General features: G+C 47.0%; 1 protein-coding gene across 6 annotated transcripts in view; it reads right to left on the bottom strand.

The window, feature by feature from the left end:
• ZNF827 (zinc finger protein 827) overlaps window positions 1–16,736 on the bottom strand; it is a 187,993-nt gene extending 171,257 nt beyond the window's left edge. For 5 of the 6 annotated variants that reach the window (XM_069558546.1, XM_069558547.1, XM_069558549.1 and 2 more), the window contains exon 1: window positions 16,192–16,730. In XM_069558546.1, coding sequence (XP_069414647.1) covers window positions 16,192–16,234 — 43 coding nt within the window. In that variant the 5' untranslated portion in view covers window positions 16,235–16,730. Of the gene's footprint in view, window positions 1–16,191 lie in introns of all 6 variants that reach the window. The other variant, XM_069558545.1, reaches the window with a different exon arrangement.
• Window positions 16,737–17,078: the final 342 nt, after the last annotated feature.

Here is a 17,078-nt window from a genome sequence, read left to right as displayed (position 1 = left end):
GACAATATACAGCCTTGACATACTCCTTTTCCTATTTGGAACCAGTCTGTTGTTCCATGTCCAGTTCTAACTGTTGCTTCCTGACCTGCATACAGATTTCTCAAGAGGCAGGTCAGGTGGTCTGGAATTCCCATCTCGTTCAGAATTTTCCACAGTTTATCGTGATCCACACAGTCAAAGGCTTTGGCATAGTCAAGAAAGCACAGATAGATGTTTTTCTGGAACTCTCTTGCTTTTTCGATGATCCAGCGGATGTTGGCAATTTGATCTCTGGTTCCTCTGCCTTTTCTAAAACCAGCTTGAACATCAGGGATTTCACGGTTTACGTATTGCTGAAGCCTGGCTTGGAGAATTTTGAGCATTACTTTACTAGCATGTGAGATGAATGCAATTGTGCGGTAGTTTGAACATTCTTTGGCATTGCCTTTCTTTGGAATTGGAATGAAAACTGACCTTTTCCAGTCCTGTGGCCACTGCTGAGTTTCCCAAATTTGCTGGCATATTGAGTGCAGCACTTTCACAGCATCATCTTTCAGGATTGGAAACAGCTCCACTGGAATTCCATCACCTCCACTAGCTTTGTTCATAGTGATGCTTTCTAAGGCCCACTTGACTTCACATTCCAAGATGTCTGGCTCTAGATTAGTGATCACACCATCATGATTATCTGGGTCTTGAAGATCTTTTTTGTACAGTTCTTCTGTGTGTTCTTGCCACCTCTTCTTAATATCTTCTGCTTCTGTTATGTCCAGACCATTTCTGTCCTTTATCGAGCCCATCTTTGCATGAAATGTTCCCTTGGTATCTCTAATTTTCTTGAAGAGATCTCTAGTCTTTCCCATTCTGTTGTTTTCCTCTATTTCTTTGCATTGATAGCTGAAGAAGGCTTTCTTATCTCTTCTTGCTATTCTTTGGAACTCTGCATTCAGATGCCTGTATCTTTCCTTTTCTCCTTTGCTTTTCGCTTCTCTTCTTTTCACAGCTATTTGTAAGGCCTCCCCAGATAGCCATTTTGCTTTTTTGCATTTCTTTTCCATGGGGATGGTCTTGATCCCTGTCTCCTGTACAATGTCACGAACCTCATTCCATAGTTCATCAGGCACTCTATCAGATCTAGGCCCTTAAATCTATTTCTCACTTCCACTGTATAATCATCACCAATACGGCCCTCTGGTTCAACAAAGTTCCTTAGAGTCCCCTGCCTACTTTTGCTTTATTTCAATCTCTTTTGGCTGATTCTATTCATTCTGTTTGGAATGCTTTCCTCTCTTCTCAAGATCTAAATCCATCGTGTCCGTGAGGATGCTGTAGGCACCACTCTCCTCCAAGAATCTTCTAGCCATCACTGTTACTCTAAGTTTCCTCAAACATTTACACACCTAATTCACATTATATTGGCTTGCACCTGTTAGCACATTGATTTGTAATTATGCTCTGTGGTTGTTTTGTGTCAACGTTTAAAAGAACTGTCAGCAGAGACTGCATTCCATACAACTTTTATGAGCCAGGTAAATGCTCAAAACTTCCTCAATGAACACGCACCAGGTAGGGACTCGAACTCTCAACTAACCAAATCCTTATGGCTCTAACATGTGTCGACATCCAAGTATTATTCTCAAAAGGCTTTCAATTCAGTGTATTGAAAGATGCACCTCATCCCCCCAAGCCCCCTTCCCCGCCCCCAACTAGAGGAGCAGATTCCCCATTTTATAATAGAAACCAAGCAAAGCAGCATTCACTCAACAGAATTTTCAACATTTCTGCTCCCCATCTCACCCCCTCTTTACTTGCAATCTTTAAAAAAATCACCCCTGACATGCAGTTAAACCAGCTTCTTCATAACACACAAGATCTTCTGTTACACTTGGGGGCAATTTTATTTATTCAACAGATCCTTATCTTAAGAAATCAAAGTAATTTTCCCTCTAACTTTTACCCTATTGGTCCTAGTCTCTGTTTCTTGCTCAGCATTTCAGAAATCTATGGAAATACTTTTCAAGCTGAATTTTAATTATTTGTTTGCGTCTTCTCTGCCTGCTTGGTGCTGAGATCCTTGCAAGCTCAGACCATACTCCATTCAGCTACACAGATCCCTAATCCCTGATAGAGAAGCACTCAGTTACTGCTGCTTGAATGAATGAATGAATGAATCAAGTACCAGACACAAGGTAAGAATTTAGGATGAATGACAATTCAGAGTAAGTCTACTCCCTTTTTCAGCTGACAGAACTTCAAATATTTGAATTTAGTTACCATGCACAACTTTTATCCACTCTCATTCTTTTCTTCATACTGTATGTGTGTGGATGTGTGTGTGTGTTACTCAGTCGTATTGGACTCTTTGCCACCCAGTGAACTGTAGCCCACCAGGCTCCTCTGTCCATGGGATTCTCCCAGGCAAGAATACTAGGGTGGGTTGCAATTTCCTTCTTCAGATCTTTCTGACTCAGGGATCGAACCCATGTCTCCTGCCTTGCAGGCAGACTCTTTACTGTCTGAGCCACCTCATGTTAAGTACTCCCATGATGTACTTAACATGGGATAACTAATTCTTCACAGATGATTTCAAGAGCCTACAACATGCTAGCTGCCTCTGGCCTGGTGAGTAGTTTGTCAATGAAAGTGAAAGTTGCTCAGTCGTATCCGACTCTTGGCGACCCCATTAACTATACAGTCCATGGGATTCTCCAGGACAGAATACTGGAGTGGGTAGCCTTTCCCTTCTCCAGGGGATCTTCCCAACCCAGAGATTGAACCCAGGTCTCCTGCATTCCAGGCAGATTCTTTTACCAGCTGAGCCACCAGGGAAGTTCAAGAATACTGGACTGGGTAGCCTATCTCTTCTCCAGATCCTTCCTGACCCAGGAATCAAACTGGGGTCTCCTGCATTGCAGGCAGATTCTTTACCAGCTGAGCTACCAGGGAAGCCCCTAGTTTATCAATGTCCCCCTTAAAATCAGGGCACCCGATCTGGGATCCACTATTTTGCATGTGATCTATTCAGTTTTTAACGTCTTTGTCCTAAATTCAGTACATACATCAATTCAGCCAACTCTGCTGATATGCATCCATTTTTCAAATGATGGCTGAATTTTAAATACCGCTTGTTGGTTCACAGCAGTTACCTCTGAGGGCATAAGCTGCGAAAGGGGGCTTTCACATTTTACTTTAAATATCCCCATGTGGCTTTAATTATTTATACTAAATATGCATTCTTCTTGTCATTAAAAGCCAATATAGATTTTTTAAACAAATTAATAAACTATTAACTAGTTAATTCCACAGTTCCAGCCTTATGGAGTATATAAATCATATTTAAAATATGTGTACTCTCTACTATGTATAAAATAGATAACTAATGAGAACCTACTGCAAAGCACAGGGAACTCTCCTCAATGTTCTGTGGTGACCTAAATAGGAAGGAAATCTTAAAAAAGAGGAGATTTATGTATACACATACCTGATTCACACTGCTGCACAGCAGAAACTAACACACTGTAAAACAACTATACTCCAATAAAAATTAATAAAAAGAAAGAAAACTAATAGAAAAATAAAATACATGTTCTCTTTTTTCCTCTTGTGTATATATTCTCTTATCTATCAACATGCATTTGAGTAGCCACTGGTACACAGCACTTCTAGGATCTAGTGGTCCAGCCAACCCAAACCTTCTAGATTATGAAACTCCTCTCTTCCTATAAATGTCAGAAAGCGGCAGCTCACTATAATTTGATTTCCCTCTTTCTTAAACTGAAGTCACTTAGTCGTGTCCGACTCTTAGCGACCCCATGGATTGCAGCCTACCAGGCTTCTCCATCTATGGGATTTTCCAGGCAAGAGTACTGGAGTGGATGGCCAGTGCCTTCTCCATCCCTCTTTCTTAAGGTCAGATTAAAACCCAGGAAGATGTTATTTGAGGTTTGCCTTCCCCTACAAGGGAGAAATCACTCAGCACATTTCAGGAATATTTCTTGAAGCACAGTGTGTCCCACCTTCCCAGGTGGCTTGGTGGTAAAGAATCTGCCTACTAAGGCAGGAAACGACGGAGACTGGGTTCAGTCCCTAGGTCGGGAATGTCTCCTGGAGGAGGAAATGGCAACCCAGTGCAGTATTCTTGCCTGAAGAATTCCATGGACAGAGGAGCCTGGTAGGCTCCAGCCCATAGGGTCACAAAGAGTGGGACACGACTGAGCAACTGTGTGGCCACACACAGGGTATCCCCACTTTGTTCCCTTCCAAATACAGCTGCGTTTCATGCTCTAGAGAGGTTGGCTGGATTAACAAGTAGGGTCATACAAGCACAGACTAGAAAACAACTCACAATTCTAGGCCATTACATGAAGGCAGTGTTCTCCATGTGGAGGACATAGTTCACACCTCAGAAAGTATCATTGCAAGCGACTCTATTCTGTGACCTTCTGTTTAGTCTAAGGTCAAAATAAATCTTTGAGGAGAGCAATATTCTTGGTGGCACAAGTCTTCCGGAATCACTGGGCAATGCATGTACTCCCTCAGCACCAAGGGGGCGTCCTGCACGGGGCGGGGGGGGGGGTGTGCGAGGACGTGCAGGTGGTGGAGGCACGTTCTCCAGGTTTGGGACCCCATGAAGCTTTCACAGACCCCTGAGCCCTGCCCATGGACGGCCTGGCCCTTGTTAGCACCCACACTGGTGACATCAAGCTAGCTTCTTCCTCCCTTCATCCCAGTTTCCCTGTCTCTCTAGTTGGTAAGATGAGGAGCTCTTCCCTGCCTGCCTCACAGGCAGATGATACCAGTGAAAATGTTTTGTGGACAATAAGCATTATATAAAAAGAAGGCATCACCAATGCAACGGACATGAACTTGGGCAAACTTTGGGAAATGGTGAGGGACTGGGAGACCTGGCGTGCTGCAGTCCATGAGGTCGCAAAGAATTGGACACGACTGAGTGACTGAACAACAACAAAGAGAAGGCATGATTAATGTACTATTATCCACTTACAATGTATCCATTTACAATATAAAGAAAGCTGAATGCGGAGGAATTGATGCTTTTGAACTGTGATGTTGGAGAAGACTCTTGAGAGTCCTTTGGCCAGCAAGGAGATCAAACCAGTCAATCCTAAAGGAAATCAGTTCTGAATATTCATTGGAAGGACGGATGCTCAAGCTCCAATACTTTGGCTACCTGATGCGAAGAACTGACTCATTGGAAAAGACCCTGATGCTCAAAAAGACTGAAGGCATGAGAAGGGGACGACAGAGGATGAGGTGGTAGGATGGCATCACCGACTTGACGGACACGAGTTTGAGCAAGCTTCGGGAGTTGGTGATGGACAGGGAAGCCTGGCGTGCTGCAGTCCATGGGGTTGCAAATAGTCGGACACAACTGAGCGGCTGAACTGAACTGATTCATTTTACAAGATGGCACTCTGTAAACACAGAGAGGTCAGGTGACTTACCCAAGGTCACAAAGCTAGTGAGAAACCCTGGTGACTGTCGTGAGAGAAGGTGACAGAGAAGACTGAAATCTGTGCCTTCTGCTTAGTCCGGGTCCTTCCCTGAACCTCTGGTTTCCAATCTGGAGGAGTTGGAGGCGATTACTCAGAACCATGAGCTATTTTTAAAGGTTTAAGGAGTCTAACAGATTCTCATCAATAAGCTACCCAGACTCAAAATCACATGTCTTTATTTTTGGCTAAAATGGCATCAGCCCAGAGTGAGAGTTCTTGTTAGCTCAGGAGTCCTCAACTCTGACTATCCATTTACATCACCAGGGGAGCTTTTTAAGGATGTCCATGCCCAGACCCCACTCTGAACCAATTAAATTTAAACCTCTGGGGGTGTTTGCATTTTCTAAATCTCCCAGGGAATTACAATTGACTGCCAGGATGGAGAACCACTAGGTTGGCTAATGATGATCAGAAACAGACAGGCAGCAATAGATGTCTTTAACTGATTATACGACACAGTTAAAGCAATCTTACCGAGATCCTTAACTGAAAGAAATTCACAAAACAAGAAAGAAATTAACACCTCGAGTGTCTTAATGTAGCCAGTGTTTGCTGTACACATACTATGTCCCAGACATGAATCTAAATAGCTACATGTATGAACTCACTTAGTTCCCATAGACCCTACAATGCTTTCCCAATTTACAGATGAGGAAACAGGCAAACTGCAGTAACTTGCCAAAGTCACAGTTAAAACGTGGTGCGGCTGGGATGGAACTCATGCATCTGGGGCTAGGATCTTTTTTTCTCTTATAGTTCCTTCACAATGTTGTGTTAGTTTCTGCTGTACAGCAAAGTCAATCAGCCATATGTACACACAGATCCCCTCCCTCGGGGACACCCCTCCCACCCCACCCCCATCCCATCCGTCTAGGTCATCACAGAGCACCAAGTTGGGCTCCCTGCATTACACAGCAGATTCCTACTAGCTATCTATCTTACCCAGGGGTCGGGGGAGGGTTGGAGAAGGACATGGCACCCCACTCCAGTATTCTCGCCTGGAAAATCCCACGGACGGAGGAGCCTGGTAGGCTACAGTCCCTGAGGTCACGCAGAGTCAGACACGACTGAAGTGACTTAGCAGCAGCAGCAGCAGGCGGTAGGGTGGGATGAGAACTGGGAAACTGGTACCAGGGTCTTCCTCCCCACCCTAGGCAGCTTCCTGATATTGCCATCAGATGAGGTTTACAGTATCCTAGCCTCGGCGAGGACGTAAAAGATTGCACAATACTGGGGAATATAGAACAACTTCTAATCCAAATGCCTGCAGGGGCCAGGACATAAGACACTTTGGCAGGGGCGCGCAGGTGTACTTGCAGGCAGGGACACGGAAGCCCCGGGGTGGGAACTTCGGCAGACTGGTGAGCACATGCCAAGGAAGGGAGACAGCCGCCACCGAGTGAAGCAGATTGCGGCCACGTGGGGAGGTGGCCCGCGCCGCTGACTCGTCCAAGTTTCAAAGGAAGCTGGAAGCCTGGATTTGTATGTGAAACCGCCTATTTCCAAACGCTGTCTTGAGTTTTAGACATACTATACAAGGCAAAACATACCAGGAGGCCACTAGCTTGTGACCTCTAATGTCGCCTGTAACACATACATAAACACACGTATAACACACACACAACACACACATATACCCCAATCTTTTGAAACTTTTGAAAAATAGATACATGTATATGTTTAACTGAATCCGTCTGCTGTACACCTGAAACTCATACAACATTGTTCATCAACTATGCTCCAAAAGAAAACTAAAAAAAAAGTTTAAATAAATAAAATTCATTTAATGTGTTCTCTTGGCTTGGTTCTCTGCAATTAGAAACACCAGACCCTGTCTTTCCTTTGTTTTGTGAAAAATGTGAACTATTCGCTGTGTGACACATGGAAAACCCAGCAGAAATTTCCCCTGGGTAATTTTAATGGGTGGGCTGACTGGTAAGTCAATGGATAAATAAACTTTTATTAAACACCTATTTTCTCATTTGAATCTCAGCCTAAGTCTGGGAACATGGATTTACTATCCTCACTTTATAGAAAAGCTCAGTCATAATTTATATGATTATTATACAATTGAGATATAATTCAGGTCAAATCACACACACAGAAGAAGTTGTTCCCCTAGTAAAAGCTGAAAGTAATATTGTTGGCCTGTGAAACAAACACTTGTCAAGCCCTATTATACAGCCTTATAAAAGAATTTTACTGTGTCATATTATTACTGTACGAGATACATGGAGAATTTTTTAAAAAGAATAATAAATACAGATATCACCAAAAACTTCTGAGTCAGAAATATCTATAGTCTAATCACAGGCTATGCAAATGAAAACTTATTTCATACACTTAATAATAGCTAATCCTTCTTGAGCTCTTTCTACAAAGCAGCCTTTAATAAGGTATGGTTTCGTGTGTGCACATAATACTGATACTTCGGTATGTATTCAATTATTCATACACTATCCCTGTGCTATAGGAACTGTTGTCACTACTGAAAGACGAGGAAACCAGGGAACAGGGAAGTTAAGTAATTTGCCCAAGGTCACACAGCTAGTGGGCAGCAGAGGTTGAATCCAAACAAGCTGCTGCCAGAGGCTGTGCACTGGACCACTACTCTGTAACCTTAAAAAGCACGTCCAGTCCCTGTTTGTTTCGTTTTTTTCCCTTAGGATGTACAGTATACAGTGGTGGTGGTGGTTTAGTTGCTAAGTCGTGTCTGACTCTTTTGCAACCCCATGGACTGTAGCCCTCCAGGCTTCTCTGTACCTGGGGTTTTCCAGGCAAGAATACTGGAGTGGGTTGCCATGCCCTCCTCCAGGGGATCTTCCCAACCCAAGAATCAAACCCACATCTCCTGCATCCCAGGCAGATTCTTCACTGCTGAGCCACCAGGGAAGCCCACCGTCTACAGGAGACCTAGCGAAAAGAGGGCCAAATCAAATGGTATTTTCTCCCCCTGGTTACAAGACAACAACACAAGCTTTTAAAAATACACCAGCAGACAACCCAAGACACCGGCCCCGTGTAACTTTAGAAAAATCTATCGCCCTCCTCAAGTACAGTAGCTTGTTTCAAAAGCACAGATAAGCAGGCTGCTGCTGATCAATCATGGAAAAGATCACCTTCCCTGGCCTTCTCCAGTCCGCTTGGAAAGCCAGCTTCTCCAGAGCACTCCAAACAATCCATCGGGAGATATAGATCTCTCTCACCCCTCGTCCTTTCCCCTCACACCTCACTTCTCATGGGGTCTAACCACTTTTCTGACCCATGGAGAAATTACAAGGAAGAGAAAGAGATAGACACAGGGTTCTGGAGTCTGCTTTTTCAGGCCCCAGCCTTGGAGAAGCCTCCTTCCTTGCCGGGAAACTGAACTTGGCTGAATTTGGACTTTCTTAAAAACAGAAGCAAAGAGCACCTAAGTCTTAGTCATTCCAGAACTCGAGATGGAGAGCTTCAGTGGTGGAGGTTTGTTTTTTAAGAAGAAGGGAATGGCCGGCTGGAAACAATATCCTTTTTAGGCACACAGAATCTGCTGCATTTAATATAACCCTGGGTCAGTCTGTGAAAAACACGGTGGCTAAAGGCCTCATGCTGATTTCAGACCGTGGGCGTGTATCACTGTACATTTTATAAAATTAGCTACAGTGCAGCCTCTGTGTGTGTGTGTGTGTGTGTGTGTGTGTGTACACGCAGTGAGGCTGACTTTTACAAAGTAAACAGCAGTATGTACCCATGAAGCTGAAGATCAGTATCAAGCCCAAAGCCTGATTTTAATTTATGAAACTACCTTGTAACTACAGTGATTCTGTCCCAAGGTGGGTCCTTGGGGAATGATAATAGTCACCTGAGAGGCCCTGCTTCAGCACCTAGTCACATATACTATTCTCTAATATCATAAAAGGGTAATTTACAGATGGAGCATAAAAATACAAAACTTGCTCCTAAACAGAAGGGGGAAAGCGGCTAGAAACTTCAGTCCATCAAGTCTCTCGGCTATTTCTAAGGTCTGTGCTTGCAACATTAGTTTCTTATAAAATATGACAAAAGACATTTTCAGCTACCACGAACCATAAAGTATTTTGTACACATGGCCCTAGATGGCATGCATTACTGAGCTACACCTAGAAAGCAGGAAATAGAAAAGATCCCATCAGAAACAGGGCACAGTGGGACTTCCTCGGGGGTCCAGTGTTTAAGACTCTGCCTTCCACTGCAGAGGGCACCGGTTCAATCTCTGATTGGGGAACTAAGATCCCACATGCCAGCAAGGTCAAGAAAAAAAAAAAGAAAGAAAGAAACAGGACACAGCAACTTCACTGACAATCTGCATCTCTAAAATGTGATTCTAGAGTGCCTTTACTAGGCCAAAATGGGAACGAAATCTGAGGAAGAAAAGCGAAAACAAAACCACATGCCTTACCATCACTAGGCCTGGTCTGGATTTCTTTCGGATAAGAGGAAACTCAAAATCCACTCCTTTACCACAAAGCTCATGGTCTTGTAAAAACCTTCCGCTGGAAAGCCTTTCATGCCCCCCCAAAGTCCTATTTTGTAGGTCACACTCTCATTATCTTGTTCTGCGATCAGCCTGATTAAATTATAGAAAATTACTAATACATCACTCAGAATAAAGAGATAAGCTTCCAGCCTGTTGTGCTTGTTTCCCCAACCTCCTCTCCTAAGACTCCAGCGGATAGTCAGAAGGGAAGAGTGGAGGAGAGACAAGGCAACTTGGAAAGGGGACGGCAAAAGGGTGTCTTAACCTCCTCCCAGGACTAAGCTGCCCTTAGCTTTCACAAAGGGCGTTCTTGACCAGTCACAGAAACCAAGGGAGCTTTTTACACTGTGAATCGGGGCTCCACCATCATTTCCTCTGTGTCTTGTCATCTTTTGAGTCCAAAGACACCACTTTGCATGAAACGACCAGGGTTAGTGCTGCTGGCTGAGTTTTTCTCTTTGGGGAAACAAAATCATTCAGACACAATCTCAACTACTGGGATTACTTAATAAATGGGTTTACCCACCAGCCAGGGTTACCACCCCCCCCCCAACCCCCCATTTCGAATCCGGTCTTTCCTACACGGATATCTTGACATTAATTAATTAAAGCCAACTTTTAACACCAGGAGAAGCCTGCCTGGTTACTCCACCAACACAACACGATCCCTTGGCTGTCTCTATGGCCTTTGTCCATCTAATTTTATAAGCCTCGAGAGATGAAGATTTTCCACACCTCCCTAGGAACTCTCCTAACAGGCCATTCAAAGACTCTAAAACCTCAAATGCACAGCAAGCTTTAACACTGGCCGAAAGCTGTCCAATTTATACCTCCCCAACGTGATTTATTAACACTTGGTGCAGGAGACTTGTCAATTCACACCAGCTGTGTCATCCCCAGCACGAGATGGCAACACATAGACAAATTAAAAATCAATTTTTTTATTAGAAACTATTTTGAAGCATTAGAAGGAATGCGATTTTGAGCTATCTTCCTCACTTTAACAGCAAAGCTCAGTGGACCTACTTATCGGATGAGGAATACATATAAGAACAGATGGGCATTTTTGCCCAGAATCAAGCAAGCTTGCTTTGTGGTGTCGCAGAATTATCCACAGTGAAATACTTTACTCTTTCAGATTCAGAAAATTTCCCCATGGCCCTTGTCTAGTCAGGAGGTATTGTTTGGTTACTGAAAAAAATTTAGTAAGAATAAGTAAGGGAAAGATTCAACCTTTTATCTTTCAATAGACATATAAAGACACATAAAAATAAAACCAATATGAGATCCTGTTGCTTTTCAGTCATTTTGCTTCCCAATTTTACGAGAAAGCAAGAAAGAATTTTTATAAAGTTTTGTTCGTGACAAACACAATAACCTGTTCTGGTCTTGACCCACAACTGAGTAAACAGTGAAAATACTGGAATAACAAAACAACTGTTTTATGAACTTTTCCTTTGTGCTCCCCCTTGGGAATAGGCATCGGGCAGCTTTCCAGCAATAAACAGAACAGGGTCTAAACTTGTGCACGTTTAGGGGTAAGCTGAAGCTAATGAGGAAATCTTTAAAGTGCTGATGGCACCAATGGTCAAAGGATTTACAGATGCAACCAACACACCCCTTTCCCTCTCCAGTTCGTGACCCCAAATGGAATAATGTTCACAAAGGGCTGAGCCTCAGGCCTGGCCAACAGTCCCCATGTCAGTTTCCCTCTCTTCTGCTTTCTTAGGCTGACAAACATTTTTAAACTCTGCAGTCTGGGGATTCTGCTAAAGATAAGCACATGGTATAGCTCCAAGGACCTCTAGGACATTTTTTGGAACATGGTATTGGACCCTGTTAATGGAAAAAACTTTTGTAAAAGAGCCATCAATCGCAGCAGTCATATTTAAATCCCCAAACAATAATCACTGCTCTAGGCCAAGAAATAAAGGCTTTATTTTGAATAATAATTTTGAGAGCCACTTCTCAAAAAGAGTTTGACACCCTTGGTTTGGGGTCACCTCTGAAACCTAGTGCAACTCGCCTTTTTTACTCACAGCCAGTAAGATCACCATTCCATTCTATAGGACAGACCATTTGTTTTTCTGCCCATGTATGAGGCCCATCTAACAGAAAAAAAAAGAACCCTCACATACACTTACTTCGGAGGCCCAGGAGGAAGGGACTGTGCAGAATTTTAAATCAGAAATCTAACGCTTAGGTTAGTAGTGTCAGGTTAAAGGCTCACCCATCCCCAAAGCTAATTCGGTTCTGAACGGTCCCATGGGTGTCTAGTTGAACAGAAGCAGCTAGGAAACCTTAGCAGGCCGAAGCCCAGCCTGGGGAATTGCTGGGACTCCGTGCCAGAAGCTGAGGCTCACCCCAGACTTGGTATCAGATAATACCAACTGCTAGTCTGGATTTCCAGGACTAATCTACTCGAGGTTGGAACTTCCAGGTTCCCTGGTGTCTGTGCTATACAGTGGGAGGACTCTGGGCTTTGTAGATTCATGCTATGGTTGGCTACTATCGTATTTAATAACACATAGAAGGAGTTTATTCCTAGCGATGATTCATGGGGAAGGGGAATAGAAGCATGGTGGGGGGGGCGGGGAACCTAAGAGGAAATAGAAAGCAATCTAAATTTTCTAGAGATGCAGTTATCACAAGTTTCTTTTTCTGGTAGTTCTAATGTGAGTTTCTTAAATGTGTTTACAGGTTCCCTAAATTTTAAAGACATTCTATCAATAGTAGCTCTTAAGCACCTGTATTTACTCAGAAGGCTCTTTGGTTTCAAAAGCAGTTCCTTCCCATCTCATCCCCCTCTGATCCTTCTCATCCTGAAACTACTCATATCACTCCTTTCTGCTATGGAGAACTGTGAAGTCTGCCTCTACAGAACTTCTTAAAAACTCAGGATGACTTCTATTAGGGCAATCCATCCCCAACTCACTGTATTTTAATTTAGATTCAAAATGGTCCTCCAGGGAAAGAAAAATACTGACACCCTTCCTCCCCCATATACACACAAATAAACAAATAAAGAACTTAGCATTCACACTGGAATTTAGGACTACAATTGTATTCTACACTAAACACAAATGAACACTAATTTTTACCAAAGTCCACCTCACTGCAAGTTCCTGCAAGACTCCCTCAGCACTTAAGGCAGTCTGGGGTTACTGTCTGAATTGCAAAATACACCATTTGCCCAGAAACTGCTCTCAGCTCAAATGCAAGCTGCTTACAAAACATGTGTAAACCATGCTTAAAACAGGCTGCACACATCCACAAAAATCCATTCAAAGCAAAGGTAAGTGGAAAAAAAGCATCGCAAATTAGGCTTCTCTTTAAAAACTGGAGGCACTTTTACGGTGTTTCCAAAAGGTAATTGCTTTTTACTTCAGTAAAAGTGGCTTTATGTGACTGGGAGAAGGAGTTGTGTTTTTTTTTTTTTTCTTTAAACTGAGTGTATAACAGTATTCAATTAGAGAACCGGGTGGGTGGGAGAGCCCACTGGCAAAATCTAACTCAATCACCAGGCCCCGGCGCCCTGGAGAGGCCCACCCAACACACGAGCTAAAATGGAGCCTGAATTTCCTCTCAGACGGAGAGGGTAGTCGCACGAGGTCAGGGTCAAGGTCACCAGCGGGGCAGGCTGCAGCTGCCCGACTGCACTACCCACAACGGGAGGGAAGGCGTTCCATCTCCGTCACAACTGAACAGATAAATCCCTTCTCCGCTCCTACCCTCCCTCTCACCCCGCCAAGATTTTTTTTTTTTTTTTTTTTTTAAGGAGAGAAGAAAGGAAAATGACCAAATAACCTCACCGCCCTGGTTTTCGCACACCAGCTCATCAGCGCCCAAAGTTGCCATCTAAGGGCAAGTTCGCAGAGAACACTGAAGCCCGTTTTGTCCGAGCAGGGCAAGCCTCTCCCGACCGCCGCCCCGCTCCCCAGGATTCCTGCCTCCTGTCCCTGCCCCCAAGCGCCCCCGAAAAGAGCTGGGAAGCGCGGCGGGCCGGCCATGTGCACGCACACACTTCCACCAACTGCTGCGAGTTTTCTGTGAATCGCGGTGCGGAGCCTCCCAACTCGCCCTCCCAGACTCCGCCGCCTGCTTCCCTCGCACAAAATTTCCCTACACACGCAGCCGCCTGCGAACGATTTTATGTGCATATATATTACATATGTGATATTATCCTCAGAACCTCTAGCGGGCAGGCGAAGAAAGGACTGCACAGGGGCATTTTTTTTTTTTTTTTTTAAAGGAAGGGGAAAAAAAGCACAACCCAAGCTCTGTGCGTCGACTCCTGCGTACCGGGAAGGGGAAAGAAAGAGGAATGTTTGCCGAGCGGGCTGCCTGCAAGTGCCCTTGCTCGCCACTTCGGCCGCGGCCCGGGTGACACGGAGGCGCCGGGGGGCGCCCAGCCCGAGTCACCCGCGCCCCCTGCCCGTCCCCCCGGGCCGGCACCGCCGCGGAGATTTCGCGAGGGGGAGATCGATCGCGCTGCCTCTCTGCAGCGGAAACGCACACGCTCACACAACCCGAGCCCGAGACACCATAACCTTAACCCTTCCCCCACCCTCCGTGAACTTCAGGTGACCGACCACGTCGGCCTAACACCCCGGCGGGCGGGCGCTCCGGCTCCGCTCCCGCCCCCAGCCCGGGTTTTGCAGGATCGGGCTCCGAGCAGCGCCAAACCGCCGAGAGAGGGGAGCAGTACGAGGGGGGCGGGTTGGGGGGATTCGGGGGGAGAGAGAAGAGAAATTGACCCTCCGTCTCCCCCGACCCCTCCCTCCGGCGCCTCCGGCGTCCCCTCCTCCCCGTCACCCCGCCCCACGCCTTCTCCCCTGCCCCCTCCTCCCTGCATTCAAGGAGCCGGGCGGCCCCGGGGGATATTTTTAGTTGCTTCTTTCTCCTTCACTTTTAGCTTTAGCAGCATCTCGGAACACTCAAAGCGGAGAAAGATGGGGGGGGGGGGGATTGAGCTGGAGAGGGAGTGGGGGAAAAGTTAAGAGACTGGCAAAGAAAAGCGGGAGGGAGGGCGGAGAGGGACCGGGGGCGCGGGTGGAGGAGGGGAAGGGGACCGGGCCGTGCCGGCGGGTGTGTGTCTCCAGTTGGTGTGTGTGGCTGCAGCCGGGGAGGGCTACGATGCACTTTAGTCCTGGACTCTGCTCAGGCTCGCCGGGGAGGGGGGTCTGAGAGCCCGAGTCTCGCCCGGCTCCGTCTGCTCCGACTGACCCCGCATTTTATTGCGGCCAGGAGCCCTGCTCCTCCCTCCCCTCGGCTCTGCAGGGACCTCGCGCGCCGCGAGCCGCCCTGCCTCCTGCCTCCGCCTCGGCGCAGCTCCCGCACCCCACATCCGCCCGCCGCTGCCCGGCCTCGCCCCCCGCCCGGCCGCCCCGCGCCCCGGCGCGCCCCCTCGCCCCGGCGCCGCGGGAGTAGCCGCCCGGCGGCGCGTGTGTACCCGTGTGTTTGTGTGCGGTGCCCCCACACCCTCCTCGCCGCTCCCGCCTCGCCCGCCCCCGACTCCCCTCCTCCGCCGCCGCCTCCTCCACCTCCGCCTCCTCCTGCTCCTGCCGCTGCCGCCGCCGCCGCTGCCGCCGGCGGCTCCGGGGCCGACCAACCCCGGCGCAACCTTTAGCCGGAGACGGACCTCTCCCTGGATCCCGTCCCCGGCAGGCGGCCGCGCGCCCTCGCTCCGACACCCCCAAACGCCATGTCACGGCCCCCCAACCCTCTGTGCGCCCCGACCTCCGCACCCTCGGGCACCGGGGATCCGCAAGGAAATTTTTTTTTTTTAAAGATTCCAACCTCTCCCACCTCCCCTCCACCCCCCGATTAAAAAAAAAAAAACCCCGGCATCCACACTACTCCCCTCCTCCCGTCTCTTGCCCCCTCCCCCCAGCCACCCGGAGTGAGGAGGGGGAGGGGGAGGGAAAGGGGAAAAAAGCCCGATCTCAAGGAAAAAAAGAGGGGGGGTGAGAGAAAGAAAGAAAAAGAGAGAGAGAATAGAAAGGGCACGGGGCTGATCATCACCAACATGGCTGCCTCGGCATAGACCTAGACGAGGAGTAACCCGGGCTGTGTCTTTTGTCAGTTTCACCTCTGTAACCCTAAACTAATGCAGAAAACGACGGAGGAGGCTGCGGAGAGGAAAGAGGAGAGGGAGGGCGAGAAAATGGCACGAGAGGAGGTGCAGAAGGGATGACTTACGTGAGGGAAGGCGCTTGGGCTGCTCCTGCTTCCTCCTGGGCATTTTCCCCCTTTTCTCACATTCTCCTCCTTGGTTAATGTGAGATCAAATAAACCCCCGTGGGGGCAGAGAGGCAGACACTGGCAGGAGCGGGGAGGTAGTTGGGGGGCGGGCGGGCGGGCAGGGGGAAACCCCTTCTCTCCGGTGTGTGCAATGGGTTGAAGCTTGTTTCCTGGAGCCAGAAGAGGGGTTTTCTTCTTTTCTTTCCTTTCTTTTTTTTTTTTCCTTTTTTTTTTTTTTAATTTTTTGGTCGTGCACCTGGCTTGTCCCCGAGCGTAATATTCTTCAATGGAAACAGATCTAATAGGTGTGAGTGTGTGTGTATGTCCTATGCTCGCGTGTGTGATGGGAGGTATAAATAAATGAGTGCCGGTGCGGCGGTGTCTATGGCCGCGCTCTGTGTCTCCGAGCCCCTAACACTAATGTCGGGATCAAAGGGCAGCGGCGGCGGCAGCACAGCTCACAGCTCGCTCTCTTGCTCTCTCTCTCTCTCTTTCTCGCTCTCTCTCTCCTCTCGCGCTCTCTCTCCCTCTGTCACACACACACTCACACACACACACACACAGAGGCACAGACTGAAGGAAAGAGCGAGAGCTAGACACACACACACACAGAGCAAAGAGGAAGGTGCCCTAAGGCTCCCAGGACGGACTCAGCCTGGGATTTGCAACCGCTCTGTCTGGAAAGAATGGGGGGCGCGCGTGCGGGGGTGGGATGGACGTCTTCGAATTTATCCCGCTATTCGCCAGATCTAGGGGGAGAAAAAGTTTTTCCCACTCTTGAAACGAAGATTAGTTCATTATTCTTCTTGATTTTTCAAGAGGAAAAAGGATTTTCTCTTAACTTT

This window comes from Ovis canadensis, chromosome 17 (assembly GCF_042477335.2).
Source record: "Ovis canadensis isolate MfBH-ARS-UI-01 breed Bighorn chromosome 17, ARS-UI_OviCan_v2, whole genome shotgun sequence".
Classification (NCBI taxonomy): domain Eukaryota; kingdom Metazoa; phylum Chordata; class Mammalia; order Artiodactyla; family Bovidae; genus Ovis; species Ovis canadensis.
The sequence above is the reverse complement of the archived record's forward strand: the minus strand, read 5'-3'. Positions and strand labels throughout refer to the sequence as shown.